At 37.7% G+C, this 16,813-nt stretch overlaps 1 protein-coding gene across 1 annotated transcript in view; it reads right to left on the reverse strand.

The window, feature by feature from the left end:
* PMS1 (PMS1 homolog 1, mismatch repair system component) overlaps positions 1 to 16,813 on the reverse strand; it is a gene marked incomplete at both ends in the record, with an annotated part of 41,171 nt that overhangs the window by 11,460 nt on the left and 12,898 nt on the right. The window contains 4 exons of the mRNA XM_080346947.1: positions 3,655 to 4,550; positions 5,846 to 5,989; positions 7,984 to 8,106; positions 11,688 to 11,804. Coding sequence (XP_080203073.1) covers positions 3,655 to 4,550; positions 5,846 to 5,989; positions 7,984 to 8,106; positions 11,688 to 11,804 — 1,280 coding nt within the window. The remainder of the gene's footprint in view (positions 1 to 3,654; positions 4,551 to 5,845; positions 5,990 to 7,983; positions 8,107 to 11,687; positions 11,805 to 16,813) is intronic.

The raw sequence follows: 16,813 nt of genomic DNA on the forward strand, positions 1-16,813 counted from the left end.
TACAGGCTACCAGAACAATCCTAGCCTTACAAGCCTTGATTGTGAGGGTTTTGCAAATTCCTATGCATCACTATCAGCGATTTCTTCAGAATCAAAGCAAACAGCAGGTTTACAAACTATGGGGGAATACCTTTGCCTTTCCAAAAATCCTTCCACAGAAGCAAGTATAATCAACAAGTGCTACAAGAACAGTTTCTTCTTAGGTTTGGGAATTCAGAATCCTTTCTTCAAACTGCAAAACCTAAAGCCAAGGAAATCTGCAAAACTGGGTGTAAGGAGGGAAGTGGAAGACCAGAATGAAATCTAATTTCAAAAGCAGCTTTGGTTTAACTACGCAAATGGATTCCACGGCTTATCACCTTCCCCATGCTTCTTAAAACCAAATGAAATATTCAGCATGTAACAAAAGCTTTTTAATAAAAGTTCTCTCAGATCTTATAAGACAAGTAAGACTATCTGAATTTGAACATTGGGAATAAACTCTGGAGATGGCCACTTGTGTAAATTCATACATGTCCAGAACAGAGAGGGATCTCATTCTGAATGTAATACCTCCTGGCATCATCCTCTTCACATAATGGAACCAAATCAACTCAAACTATCACACTGAGTGTTTCATTCTACTTCTGTGTTTCCTTCCTTTGTGAAGAGGACAATAAAAGAAGCTTTTAATTGCTCATATCAGCTTTTCACAGCCTTCTTCTGAAATGTACAGATTTCAGAAGCTAGCACTGTTTCCTAGGAGTATAGAATATGGACCTGCTGTTATGACTGAAGAGATGCTAGGGACAAACAACAGATACCAACTATTAATACTATTATTTGTGATTAATATCTGGCAGTAGATGAATGGAGCTGGCTAGAGATGGTACCACCAAATTACCCCTATCCAAAGGAAAGAAAACATGTTAACTAAAAAGTTAAAATACAGTTAAAAAAGCCATGAGGTGCACAGAAAGTTTATCAGGCAATAAAAGTGTCCCACCCATGAGCTAGTTACTACCAGCCACTAATGAGTGTCTATGCACACACTCTTACCAGTCAACAGTCAATAAAGGCTGCATTATCTGAAATGATGTTTCTCCCAGGGGTCAGATATACACACGAAGAATTACTGTAGAGCACTGACAAGGTAATTTGTTAGCCCCATCATAATGCATCTGTGGCTTTGAACCTTTCCTGCATCTTCAGAACAACTTCTGCTGCCACTGTCATGGCACTTGGAGGGACTTCTCCTGCTCCTAACTGAGCCTGATGTACAAGGAATTTTTAAGCCAGAAACACATACAAGCTGCATTTTAGGTAAAAGCAGAGTGAGCACAATAAATTAAATGCTGGCTTTGCAAAGCAGAAGGATATACAAGGCTGGCAACATGGACAGGCATGGAAGATTTCCTCTTCTATTATAACATAAAGACCATAACATTTTACATTCCGGTTGAGTAATAAATGCTGGTTAGTTTTGTAAAGGCTATCCTATGTCACTATGAGACATCTGTTGGTTGTACTGCTCCCAAAAGGGATTTAAACTCATTTAGACCTGCTGGAGAAGCCACAGAGAGAAACAGAGATGCTGAAGCCAAGTACACCCATTGTAACATCAATATGTGACTTTATCACAGAAGGATGTGAGATCAGAGCCCAGGAAAAGTGATATCTTGCCAGGAAGGCTGCCTGAAGTTGGAGGTATAGTGTGTTCAGTAGAACTGAGGCACTTGGGTTGCCCTGTTGTATATTCCTTTGTTGTTACCTCTAGGTGGCCCAATTTATCCAGAGTATCTGGTAGGCAAGACTTCTGCTCTCTGCCAGACGTACAACAGTCCTTCTGGATTGTTGCATTGGAGGAAAAGGCATCTGTCTGTACATCTCTTCCTATTTGTTATTTTCTGAGGCAATTTTGAAAGAGTACAAGTGGAAAAGAGGTACACCAGACCTGAACTGTAAGGATACAACTAGTAGTAAATTTTGCATTCACTTTAACATCCACTGCATTCAATCCTCCATATGAAGAAAACTTTATTACTGGAGAGGTCTCCTTCCTGAACTAATACAAAGTTAATCTGTAGGGACACTCTTAAACAAAAGTGTTGTACCAGCAAAGCAACCATGAAATCTCAAAAGCTAAAGCAGAGCAAACTAAAATTTTCTGAAACAGCTGACAGAACCTTTTGTTTCATTTCATTAAAAGCATTAATATAATTGAAGTAAATTTCTACTGTTACACTAATATTTCTAATGATGCAGAGATGGGCAAAACACTTTATTGCAGGTATGGTTTTGTGATCACGGCATGTTGCTTACTTAGTGAGCTTTAAATTACTTAAATCAGAAGCTAGATATAACCGTTTTACCTAACTCTGATATAGCTGGTATACCGAACAATGCAAATGTCTTTGAAGTCAAGGAAAAAAACCAGATATATTCACAGTAATTCAATAGGTATCACTTCTCTTCTTTACTATTCTCATGATCAAGTTTCTCATAAGTGTTATTATTACATTGTTTTGGCTAGTATCACATCCTTTTCAGTGGTCTTTCTTAATTCCCTCTCCTTGCTTCCATAACATGAAAAAAAACCCACATTTTTGCAATGCTAAACAATTATTTTGTTCTTCAGAACCAAAATTTCATTTCCCAAACTTTCTGCTACATCTCACAATATGCATTCAGATCAGTACATGTAAAACTATCTAAGAACTACTTCTATCTTCCTCATTTGTATGATGCCCTACAGTGTTTTAAATGTTATAAAATTACAAACAAGATGGGGAAGGCTTGGCATTTTTGATTATTTCTTTTTTTTTAAATTGTCTTAGAATACCTCAAAATCCATTACTCTAATTCACCTTTTACCATAATATAAGTTCCACATCATATACCTAATATTTTTATTAATCCAACCCCCATCCCAATTTAGGCAAAGATATTTCCCTTACTTGCAGACAGACTTCAAACTCTCAGTGACAATTTGTTTCAGAAAAATATGGAATTTAGCTATTCAGGTGGTAATCTAAAATACTGTCTGGCTTTGATTGATACAGAATTAAATTCAAACTGTACTATACTCTCTGAACCAGCACTGGAATTATAGAGCAAAAAAAAAATTCCTCATGTCCTCTCATTGGATTTTATAAATATAACTCTGAGGTAGCCTGGGTTGGGATATGTACTAAATTTAGAGGAAAGGAGCTCAACAAATGCTCGAGTACTAAAGATCCTGGAAAAGGAATGTCACTTTGTAGCAATAAATAATAACTTTTAATTCAAAAAACTCTGGAGGAACTATACAGTGCCCCATCCATCACCACACTGGTTTTTACCGACAGTGACAACACACAGGCAGCCCTTAGAAACAAGATATTTGCAGGATGCAAACAGTACATTTTCTTGCCTGTTATCTCTAAATAACAATTCAGCAAAACTGTCCCTATCTAACTGCTGCATTGAACAGTGGCAAAATGAGTAACTCAAATCAGCCTGCCTACCGCAAAAGATGACCACTCACAATACTGATGCTGATCCTAAAAAGTCAAAAATAATTTTTTGTTCAATTTTTTCATAAATAATCAGGAAGTTTGTTTTGTTTTGTTTTCCCTACAGGTGACTCACTGGCAACTACAAGATTGAGAAGCAAGTCACAGCCTGAAAACTTACTGCCTTTTTTCATCTTGATTCAAATCCTTCCACTGTTCTCCAATCATCAGCAGGATGTCCTCCATTCTGGTGCTTGGATTATCATCTATCAATTGTGGACGACGTTCTTCAGTGAAAAATCCCATTGGAGTCCTTGCTTTCCTTATTGGTTTACCATTAATTAAGTCATAAGCCCTCACACGTCCAAACTTCTCACTTATCACATTTCTTTTCTTTATGCTTTGATTTGAGATTTGCAGATCATTGCTTTGTTCACTGGCACATTCATTTTGCTTATTAATTGTTCCTCCAGCCTCAGGAACCAAAATCTTAATATGCTTCAGGTTGCCTCCTAAACAGCTTTTAAATCCACTTCCCATACTCCAACTATCAGCAGAGATTTCAGGTAAATCTTTAGGGCCTAATTCTTCCTCAATTTTTTCTGTTTTGTCAGCCTTATCAGAACTCAAATGATGCTCGTCAGGTTTTTTAGATTTGGGGTCCTCAGTAACACCATTGCTTTGAATTTGAGTCATATTCTGTCTATTCTCTTCCTCCTCACACAATAAATTTAAGGAACTGTGTGGAAGGGCATCACTCTCAGAAACCTCTTTTTTGTCCAGGTGACTATGTACAACATCACCACAAAATGTCTGATGATTTAAGCAGATTTCTGTGTTTTTTCCTGCTTGACAGTTTTGCACATTGCTGCTGAATGAAGGGAATGAAGTATGAGCGTGCAGATCATCGTTTCCAGATGGACCTGTTTTGTTAACAACCACATCTGTTTGTTCTGTTCTATGAACAAACACATCTTCTGAGGTACCATCTGTTTTATTACTTTCACCAGGGACTGCATCAGGTAGTGGCCCATACAGTGACTTCAACACATTTTCAACAGCAAGTAAGACAGATTCCTGGGAAAAAAGAAAAAAAAAAATTAAAACACCCACACAGAAAAGCCACACACACAAGCATACCTGAAAACGTAACTGACAGATATTGAGAATACAGAGCAACAAGCAAAATGATCTTATTCAGAATATTTTTTTCAGACAAATCTGGACAGATGATTGCATTTCAGTTGTTCACACACACTCAAAGACTCTGAACTGGACACCTTTAGTTTTAAATATTTCATGATAGGTATTCTGCTTTTCTGGTGTACTCTGCTATCACAAAAAAATTGTTTTCTTTATAGTAGGGTACTGACTGCTTAAATCAGCATCAGGTAAAGCTATTCCCACCTAATATGGCATTAGAAGCTTAGAAGACAGATGCACCAACAACATCCCATTTCATGGAAGCATGTTTGTGTAGGTGCTTTTATGGTGTGTGCTTCCAAGAGAGCTTTGCACCAAATGATGGAAAGGAAAAATATCCCCCACCAAATTGAAAAAAGAAAAAAACCCAACTCTTTCTAATGCCAAAGGAAAGTTTTAAAATAGATCAAATGTGAGAATACTGTGTTAATTTTCATAAAAGTGACTCTTAACAGGCAGTACATTTGCAAGATTAAAATAGACAAATACAAAAACTTTCAGCGAAGAAGAGGATTAACACACTGGTGTAGCTACCTGCATTCACCCTGAATAACCATCTTAGCTATGTAGCCTTCTTAGTTTCTGTGGCACTATTTTTCATATGGAATGCTAATAAGTGAAAGTGAGTTTATGGAAATCTATCACTACATAGCCTCTACAACAGTCAAAATTTCAGGTCTCAAGAGAATGAACAAGATATCCTGAAACTTAAGTGATGTTGACAATAATGTACACACATAATGGCAAAATACTGCTTCCACCAGCACTCAGCTTCCCCATACGCACACCTTGACGTGTTCAGTGTTTAAAAGGTCATTACTTAATATAATTATGAAGCTAAGGATGAGATTTGTTTAAGTATATACATCATAATTCCATTTAGCCTCTCTTACTATAAAGCCAACTGGAAACAAAGTGATTCACACAGGCATCTGACAGTGTAAAAATGATCTTTGAAATCAACTGGGAAAGGAATTATGTACAATCCTCCACTAACCTGTTCAATACTTTTGAAATAAAACAGTCCTGTGGTAAAGGCAAGCTATTGTGTAACTAAAAAAAAAATCCAGTAGCACTGTTTACCTTGAAACACTTCACTAGTCCCAGAAGCCCTTATTACAGTTACATAAGTAAAAAGTTGATAACTCAGAACCAAATGAAGATGTTACCTTATAATGCAGTAAAACTTGAGTTTTATCAGGTGTTATATTCACATCCACAGCAGAGGCAGGTACAGTAATACTCAAAAAGAAAACAGGGTACAAACGAGAAGAGTCCTTTTGTGTCACCATATTGTAGTACTCTCGAATTAACTACAGATGGATTTAATAAAGAGATGTAAGAAAAGCAATAAAATAGACACAAAGGCATAGAAACAATATTTAACATTGCAAAAGGATAACTGGTTTGTTGATAGGATTCTTTGAAATTAAAGGAATGCTAAAAAAGTCCTTGTGGGTATGCATTTATGCTGAAATAATCACCAAAGGTACAGTTATTGGCCAATTCCATGTCTTCACAGCAAAATTAAAACAAAGAACCAATTCCAAGACACCAACAGTAGCTACTTTGACCTGAGTAATGCATTGATCACACTCAAAAGACAGGATATGCCCAGACTGGACTGCAACTCCAATAGTTACTTCCTCAGTTAACACAAATACTATTATTTGCTTGCTTTTAAAGACTATTTGTTTACACAGCATGCAACTACATTACTGTCTCTGTCTCTTTCAGACAAACTCAAGGCTGAGAAAGTAGCACTTGCACCACAGACTTGTCCTTTTCCCAGAACAGGATTAATTTGTTCCTTTTATTAACCCCATTATAAATTTACAGCTTTTTTTCAAACTCTGCTTGCCCTTACTATTTTCTCTATAATCTTCCCAAAAGCTTCTCCAAAAGACTACAGAATTGGTTAGTCATTTCATAATTTTGGTCTTGTTAACTAGAATGATCAAATAAGGATCCATTCATTTCCCTCTAGTATCAGGAATCCTTCAACAGACATATATACTGGAGAAAAGAGTATGTTAAGGAGAAAAAAATTGAAAGCATAAAAGATGAGGAGCCACTGCAGACTAAATTTTAATTTTTAAAATAATTTTTATTCTTAAATATTGTTTAAATAACATTAAACATACTTAAATATTTTCAAGTTATTTTAACCTTAATATTCCCATAGTCTGTCCTCAGTTGTCAGTGAACTGTAGTACTAAGAGGTGCACCAGCACTTCTTTCCCATGCATTACATGGAGATAAAAGTGATCTACAGCTTGCTTTCCAAACCTATCAAGATGTATTCTTACAGATGTATTGTTATCCTCACCTGACCAAAACAAACTCAACTAAAAAACTGGCCCAAAAAAAAAAAGGGGGGGGGGGTGGTGTTCGGGGAGCAGTGGTAGACTATCACTTGCACTACTATAGGAACAGCCCTAAATGAAGATCAATGTGCTTTTACTTTACTTGTTAGTACCTCAGACCCACCTTAAATTTATGCCCCCATGCTCTGGTTAAAAAGCTGCCTATGTCATGGGACTCAAGCTGAGCTTTAAACTCCAGCCAGAACCAGCACAGATACTGTGTGGAGATGGATAAGCTTTATTTGTCACTTAAAATACCAACACAAGTTCAGGGTTTACATCTACAAAGCTTTGCTTGCCAACTGAAAACTACTTCATTGTTTCTACTTTAAAGCCTACACATACACTTTGGCATGAACATCATTTTCTTTTCTGGGGAGGTCAAGGCTGTTCCAAGTGAGCTGCTACAAGGTTGAGTAGTGTGAGAAACCCAAGAGTATCAAATTCTGCCTACACAATGCCTAGCTGTGCTGCACTATCACTTTCATTTTTATCCAATGCATACACAAATTTAAAGGGAAATTATGTATAATAGCTTGATAAGCTCACAGCAAGAGGTGAACAAAATTTAAAACTTTATTTTTAGATGAATTCTCTTACAAGAAACCACATAAAGTTCCCTCATGGAAAACTGCACTGGTATATTCCTGCAGGGTAACTAAAGAAAGAATCAACTATTCTGGTCTCTCACATACAGTACCTGAAATTACATTTTTTTTAAACAGCCATAAACATAACCTCTAGCTCTGTGGTCGTGGAATAGAGCTGAAGCACCGGGAACATCACATTTGTGGAAGAGGTTTCTGTTGTAAACGCTAGTATCTTCACCTGTAATATGTTATTTATTTTATGTCATAAAATGGTTGTAGATTGCATAGGTGCCTTTGTCCTCAAAGTAGTTAACATTTCTGTTCTTTGAATAAAAAGCTAGAGGATGTTACCTTTAGTATTTCCTTCTGATGAACTGGACGATTATTTATAAAAACAAAGCTCCTTTCTGAACTCGAAAGGCTTGTCAAAGAACTGTCTGACTCAGCTTTTGGGAGAAACCCAGAAAGATTTATCTGCAATGACAAAACAAAACAAAACAACCAAACCCACAGTATAACAGTCTTTCAAAGACAACTCCAAAAAAAGTTGTTTTAGAGGTGAGCTATTGAAATGGAATTGTACAGGAGTCCAAGTCATTCAAACACACACATTACTTCTTGAAAGTTACAAAAAAACAAAACAAAACAAAACACCACAACACACACACTTAAAGAAAAAAGAAAACAAAACCAAAATCAAAACAGGGTTTGAGAAGGATTGGTTTGCATATTTTTTCCTTGATCAAATTATTGAGAGATTTCCCATTTCGGCTGCCAGTTGCACCAGGTTGCTGTCTACAGCTGCCTGCTGCAGAGAACAAGGCCAGCCAGCTTCAGGATTGCTGACTACAGGGTTGCCAGTTAATCCCTGCAGAAACAAAGGCCCAGCCTGGTGAAGGCAGCCATGAAATAGCCCCAAGCAGGAAGCTCAAAACACACAATCTCACCCTTTCTAGATGCAGGGCACCTTAAATAGCCTGTCATAGGGCACCTAAATTTACCTACACCACCTGTATCCAAATCAGCTGACTCCCAAGAATGCTGAGCACCCATGATTCACAGACCGCAGCAGAACGTGTGAGCACACAGCGCTGCCAAGGACCCTCAAAAATTCACACAATTCAAGTACATAACATCAAGTCCAAGTTTTAACAGTTTTCTGTTGAACTTCATTAGTGTGGGGTTTTTTAGGTCAAAATGAGGCTGATGACTTGTACTGCCTGTCCCAACACCTCCCTCTCTCCTCCACCAAGCAACTTTGAAACTGTTGGATTGATTTCAATTCAATCTGATGAAGAAGCAGAAATCCCAAAGACATTATATTTCCACAATTTCTGTGATAACTGACAGCTGTTTGGAGAGGAGAGCATTGAGATAACAACCTTACTGAGGAAAAGGAATTTGTAACTATTCAAAAGTCAGGATCCATCAGCATGTAAGCACTGACATGCCAACCAGCCCACACACTGCCCCACACATCACCCCTCTGCCACCTGCCCAAAATAATATGTTAAGGAACACTGGGGCTTCATGAGGATGGAGATTTTGGAGCTATGGGAAAGTCTGGATAATGTTCTGGTAGCAGGGTGGATAACAGGACACAGAAATCAGACCTCATTAGCTTTGCTTTTGGCAGAGCCACTTGTATTTACTAAAATCCAAATTATCATGCATTTGAAATGGAATTTAAAATCCCTGGGATTTGGCCTATCCTTCCCATTCATCTACGTCACAGCAGCGATCTGCTCATGTGCTCCCTTATTCCCTCTTGACCTTGTAACAAGCATTCTGTGCTAAAGCTGGAGTGTTCTGGTCAGCAACGTCGCACATAACCAAACACCACTGGTCAAGTTAAAGAGGTGTCAAATAGCTGTTGGATGATTATCAGAAAACAACATGTGGTGCTTCTAGATTTTAGTCTGCAACTTTAGCACATCCTCCCTGAATGTTCCTTCTCTACCCTTCAAGCTCCTTTTTGAATTCCCCAAATATTTGTACAAGTCTTTCGCTTCAAGTAATATTTTTATATACGGACAACATAAAAGCAAAACTGAAAACCTCTAAATAACTCATTTAAGAAGTTGCCACATTCAGAAGTGGCTGACTGCTGTTACTATTTAAAGCCACACAGAATACCAGTATGCTCATTAAAAGTTAGCAACAATTTCTAAAACTAGTCTTAATTATTAATTTCCATATATAAAAGTACATTATCTAATCTGACAAAATCACAGAGTCTGGAAAATATTACAGAATTTTTGCTTTTAAATTATATCAACTGTTTTCAAAGTTAACACTTTAATAGAAAACAACCTACATATGTATTAAAATATATCTGTGTTGAGTGGACGGTAGAATGTCTTTAAGTACTTATTTTTTTCCCAGTGGCCTGTGTATCTGCTAAACTTAATCTCCATGCAAACAGAATAGAATAGGAAAATTCCCCGTGTGAAAGGTTTCAGCCAAAATAGATCCATCCATTTACAATACTGGGGATGTGAATAGCATAGATGCTGTTTTGTATACGTAAAAAGTCGTGCTAGTTCTTTATTTTCTTAGTTTTCTTTTTATTTTACAATTACCTCCTGAGTTTGCATGCTTTGGAGTCAGCTCAACATGCATTCTTGTTTCATTCAGTACCCAAAATGCAGATGTTTTGAAGAAGGTCAATCTTTAAACTCCCTGGATCACTTGTTACACAAGTTTTAACTCTGCATTTAGTAATGTACAGCTTACAGAAAGTTGTTTATAGCAACATGAGTTTTGTTGTCAGAGCAGCCTTTGCAGTAAAGGAGTATGAAGCAACACAATGAGCAAGTGGGAAAAGAAAAGAATTAAAGAGTTGGTCTTTGTACTGAATGAGGCATGGACCTCATGGGAAGGAAAAAAGCAGCATATGCCTTATCATTAAATGCTTATCCCAATACATGCATATAGGGTAAAAAGAAAAGGTTTCACAGCCAACCTTGATTCTGTCATTTCATAGTGTTTGGCTGCTTAATTTGGAGATGTCCATGGTTTCTGAATGTAGATTTGTGTGTGAGCAATATGCATGGATCAGCTATGCACCTATAAATGATGCACGTGGTATTCTACACACTATTTAGAGACAGAGAGAGAGATGGAATGTTCCCCAACTTCTATTCAAGGAATATGGATGCCTCATGATATAGCAGAGAGGTAATGTGAGAAGCTGAGTGCCTCCTTCAAGCTAGTCCCTTCTAAATATCCGTGTCTTCCCTTTGGAGCCCCTGGCACTCGCCCAGTGGGGCACATGGAGCCTGCATTCAGGTAAGAATGACTCTGGATGTTCTGTTCAGACATAAGCAAATAAAACTCTGTAAACTACAAGAAGTTCATCTCAACTATGTGACTGGTCAAGAGTTATTACCACAAGATACAGGAAAATGCAACTTTAAAGGATCAACCGTAGTAATACTCCCCTTTATACTAATGTCTCCAAAAAACTGGAAGCAGAGTAAAAATGTTTTTGAAAATTTGGAATTCCCTCAATCTCAACAGGGGCAAAGAAACCCAAGTGCACTCAGGTTTTTGAAAACTAACTGGTATTTCCTTGAAATATATGTTTAGAGGAAATTTTGCATGACTTGTCTTTCAAGTATGTGTTTCATTTGCTGCTCAGGTGTCCCTCACTGAAATTGAGGGGTTATTCTTTAGAGTAGAAGGCTGAGAGGCCTCAAGGATGAGTATGATATAAATGCTTAGATACTAATCAGAGCACAACCTGCCTGTGGGCCAGGAATCCCAACTTAGACAGCCCTGAGCAATCAGCAATTCTGCATTTGTCATCACAACTGTTTTTACTGCCATTTGATCAGTGCCACATGAGTCCTGACTAGATGATTCTTGGAGTGGATTTTCAATCACTGAACCAATTAATTTTACAGAGAGGACAGTAATAGAATCACAGACATTAATCAGCTGTCAATCTGGAAATAATATTCTCATTTTCACAGTCTCCTTTTTGAGTATTTATTTAGCTCTCTTCTTTGACAGGCTTTAAATGGGTTTGAGAGAAGGAAGTTTAAACTCACCTCAGGATCTTTGCAGCAATGTTGAAAAGGTACCATACTGCCCATAACGGCTGTTCCCAGAACTGACATAAAGGCCATTTTGTGATTTGACACCCTGGTCTTCTGCCAAATAACTGCCTGAAACAAATGGCACAGAGTCAAATTTTTGACATTATATTTGCCGAACTCAAGTCATGTCGATGAACATGCATATGCAACTGCACACATACTGTATATGTAACATTCTGTACTTTGACCCTCTTACATTCACAACTTTCAGTGTTAACATAAATGATATGGTACTTTTTGGCATGTCTTCTCATATTGTATTACTTATCTAGGCTCACAGCGATCAGGAAATTTAGCAAAGCTTGTATTTATGGATATTACATGGCTAATCTGGACTTCCGCACCTGAAACAATTGTTAAAAACAAATCAATAAAAAAATGCTACTTCTTCTCTTGGATTTATAGCAGTAGGCTATGTGTTTTTATTGAGCAGATAAATTGCAGGTTTACGACTTGTCTCTGGCATGTTGGTCAGCATTTGAAGGTAGGTACTGCAATGCTTCTGGTACTTAAGACAGGCCATTTGGGTAGAAATCAGGCCATTAGACATCTATTCATAGCTCTCATCTGGATACTCTAGCTCTATGACAAGCCTGTTATTTAGAAAGGAAGGCAATTTCTAAGCAAGTATTTATAAGGAAAACAGTTGTTTGTCTAATGAAAACTTCGTAAAAGTTATAAGGACAGATAGATATCTGCTCTACTAGCTACATATCTTGCAATACTATTGCAAATATTTGATAAATACAATACGGCAGCATGAACTGCAACTTGCATCAGAAATTACCTGTTAAATCCTCTTACATATAAAGAAAGTACTGGCTACTTCAGGAGGTGAAATTTTGCCTTACACTAAAGAGCCACAAATTTAACCCTGCATCTGCTGACTTTTATTACTATGTATCAAGAAGAAAAAAAAATTTGCTTAGATGGCATTTTGCTTCTAGGCAACTGAGACCGCTAGAGATTCAGATACACTTCACATCTATTTCTGTCACTGTTAGCTGACTGCGAGTATTCCAGCATGCAACATTCAAACACAAAAGGGGGAAAACAGAAAGCAGCAAGTTGTACATTAAATCTGACATTACAGTGCTGGTTTAAAATTGATGTTTTAAATAGGTGATAGGTGTCCAATTAATTCAAAATGAGTTCACAGTGTTCTAGTACAGGATGTTATGTGGAACCATGATGAGCAAGCAAAGAATATACATGCAACCATCTCAAGAAATGCAATACATAGCCTTAAAATTCCACCTGTCCAGTGAGACATTTGCTGGCCTTGAGGGGTGAATTCCACAGAAGAACACGGTGGTCCTGTAAAATGATATTCCCTTCTTACAGGACAGGTGGAATTTTAAAGCTTTGAGACTGTTGAGCCTCAAACTGTTCCTTGAATCTTTAATTTTCCATTTGCAAGCACACTCTGCAGCTTTTCAGTTCTGCCTGAATCTAACTCACCTCCTGCACACCAGCCTGACAGCCCTTTGAACGTGCTGCGATCACAGCTCTGCCATCCTATGGTGAGTACGAACCACCCAAACAAGAAAGACTATGTCAGGGAGGGCAGGGAGTACAAACAGGGGAGAAGGAGAAACAAGTGAGCAGAGCCAGGGGCCAGGTGTCCACAGCTCTGACAGGGAGAGCCCCCACTGTGCTTCAGCAGCAGGCAGTGGCAAAGGACAGCCCAGGGTTGCCCAAAGCACGCTGCCTCTCGGCCTCTCTCCTCTACACCTGCTGTAAATCTCCTCAAAGACATTTTGGAGTGATGAAAGAATTTGTCCTCTTCTTTAGCACTCCTCTTATAAAACATATCCTGTACCGCTTCTATTTTAAAATCAGTTACTTAAAATGGAAACATGAGGTGCCAAGCAATTTTCTCTTTACTGGATATACTTCAAATTAGATGATTGTGACCAAACTCAGAAAGACATTTGTTACATGACTAATATAAATATCATGCTGTTTATTTTAGGTCATACTAGTGTGATGCTACAGGTACAGATATAAATCTTAGCTGCTGATTAATGCAAGGTTATTACACTGCTTGACCTGCTGAATGGCTGATACTCAGGATTGTGAAAAGATCCCTTCAGTAAAGTTAGTTTCAAGAAAGCTGTGGAAAATGAGAACTTATTAAATACGAACTTGCTAAAACTAGATACTGTTAATAAGTTTGGGGGTTACTTTTTAACTGGTCACATATTTATGAGATATTAATACTCAGAACTAAAGACAAAATTTTAGTTACCACTGTAGGCTACACTAAAGCCTACATGCTAACAAGGCCAGACAACTCCTAAATTTCTGTATTATAGAAACATAGAATAGATTGTTTGTTCATTTTTAGCCCTTACTGCACATTATAAAGTAACAACATAGGAATAGCCAGTAATATAAAGAAAACTATTTTTCTAGACTCTCCAGATGTATCAACAGACATTAAAAATCCACAAAGAAACAAGGCCTGTTCCATTTCATTTATTTTAGAAAGTGTCTGTTTCCATGAGGTTCCTGCAATACCCTATTTTTTTAACCTTGCTTATACCCTTTAGTTTAGCTAAAAATACACACCCCCACACACACCTCCCCCTATTTTTCTAGGTCATATAAAGCGGGTGTCCAGGATGAGCCAAGGAAGAATCTGACTCTAGTCAGTATGATGACACTGCACAAACAGCCTACTCAGAGATATATTATTACATACAGCCCATCTTAGGTTTTGCTAGAGCTAGCCAAATATATCGCACCTCCCTCCTTGTTTCATTGAAGGGGATTACATTATCTATATCTTACAAAATGTCATAACATATATAAAATCTGTTGCACATACACAGAACATAAGTACTTGTGTGTGTGTGTATTTCTGCACCTCCAGCCAGCCCTAGGACATATGCACACTTTCCTGAATGATGACAATGTACAATGACAAGGCACACATCAAGTAGGCATCTCTAATTTCAGGAAGAAGAATTCCTTGAAAAACATCTAAAAAAGGGAACACGAGCATGCAACCTCTTCCCACTGGGGTCACTATTATATGGCACTAAGGAAAGTAAAAGCTGCTTATTATTTGTCTCCTCAAAGACAGCAAGGAAAGACAGAAAAATTGCAGCCATTCCTTGTCCCTAAACATCCTTCATATTTTAGAACTTCTATCAGCAGCCACAATCATTTGCAATCACAGACAAAAGAAAAATCTTAATTGTAGCTGGGGACTGGATGCTGTTGCTGACTGTGGCTACTTCAGTGCAACTATGACTCTGTGAGCTAAACAGATTCGTCTGTTTACCTTATTACTACATAATGGCAATAACTCAACCAAGTGGACTTCTACTACCCAGAAAAGATTTATTTTCTTTATTTTGTGACAACCATTGTGTTATTTAGCCTATAGTTTGAGGGTGTAAAATTCTAGTAGAGCAAGCACTGTACAGGAACTGTGGGCTGGTAATGTAACATGAGTTAGCTCTGTAAAAGAGAACTGTTATTTCACAGTTTAATTTTGTTTTACGTGCTTCAAAAATCCTGTCACCCTAGCATCTGAGATCTCACTGCAGACAGTTAACTCTTTGGGTCATTATATTCTTGACTTACAACCTAACAGTTTATTAGGCTCCAACAAACCTGAAAACAATGCTGTCTACCTGTTAAGGGGGTATACAAACAGGAACAGAACCAGGCAGTAATACTGAAAGCTTGAATTCAGCCAAAGAGAAACAAAAAGACACCACCTTGTACAATATGCATAACTTCTTTTGCTTATGATGCGCAGACACCTAGCTCCAAGGGCTGTCACGCCCTCTGCAGTGGAAGAAAAATCTATCAGCTGACATCAAAAAGACATCAAAATAAAGTCTTAAACCACATTCTTCAAAATCTCAGCCTTGATAAGTATTGATGCTGTTTATCAATTCCATGCTCTAATTGGTATCTTCTTTTAAAACCAATGGTAAGTTATCTTGCTAAAAGAGAGTTCTTGCATAATCTTGCCTTGAAAACAAATCACGGTAGTTTTTCAGTTTACCATAAAGAACAATAATCCAACTCATTACATAATTATAACTACTTTCCCACATATTTTATACTTGACCCTGAGGAATCAGTTGTTCCACCTACTTCGTGAGAGATACTGGGAGAACTACCAGCAGAGGTATGCAGCAGAGAAACTCAAGGCACCATTTTTCCCTTCACCAGATGCAGATGACATACCTATCCATCCCCAGGGGCATCAGTCATTACAGCTATCGAGGGAGTTTGTTGAAAGACAGTAATGTTCCACAGCACTGCTCATCCCACAAATTCTGACATATTTTCTTCTCAGATTTCCCTTTCGTGATAAGAGAGCACCCTCTCAACGAAAAGGCTTTCTTGAGCATCATGCAGTAGAGAAATGCTTAGATTTGGGAGCTGGAAGGTAAATTAGGAGAGGAGCTAAGAGATATTACAAGGAGCCAAAGACCTTCATGTGGTAACTAATGTCTTCAGAGCCTTTCAAGAATTACAAAGACTGTGGAAAGAGTTCTAAGTTTTTTTGACTGTATTAACCAAACATGTACAACTTTGGGTGTTTAGAGAAATTCCACTTCCATAGAAGGGAAAAAAACCAAAACCTCCCAAACGATTAACCTACCGTCATAAAACCACACAGTTTCTAATCCCAAACTGACATTCCGAGGATAGACATCATTACAGTGAATTTCACTTAAATAAAGGAGGTTTAAAAGCCTTTCGTAAAATAGTTGTTAAAAGTAAGAGAACATACCTATCTGTGACAAAGTGCACTGGTAAGGAAGAGGAAAAACTCCCAGATGGCTCAGAAAACATCCTTTTTCTACTAACCTTTTCAAAGTGTACAAAGTGAGTGTGAAAGCCTTGCAAGAGCTAAAGGCACATCTCAGATTCTGCAACACACACCACATATGTGAAACAGTAATTGTTTTGAGATTTCAGACATATACTGTGCTGTCATTTGAAAAAAGTGATGGATGAGAAACTGGAAACCTCAAGGAATTAGTAATAGGATATAAAGCATTTCACCTCTGGGTCACCAGTTCAAATTCAACCAGGTTGGAAGT

Source organism: Nesoenas mayeri (assembly GCF_963082525.1).
Source record: "Nesoenas mayeri genome assembly, chromosome: 6".
In the NCBI taxonomy this organism is placed as follows: Eukaryota; Metazoa; Chordata; class Aves; order Columbiformes; family Columbidae; genus Nesoenas; species Nesoenas mayeri.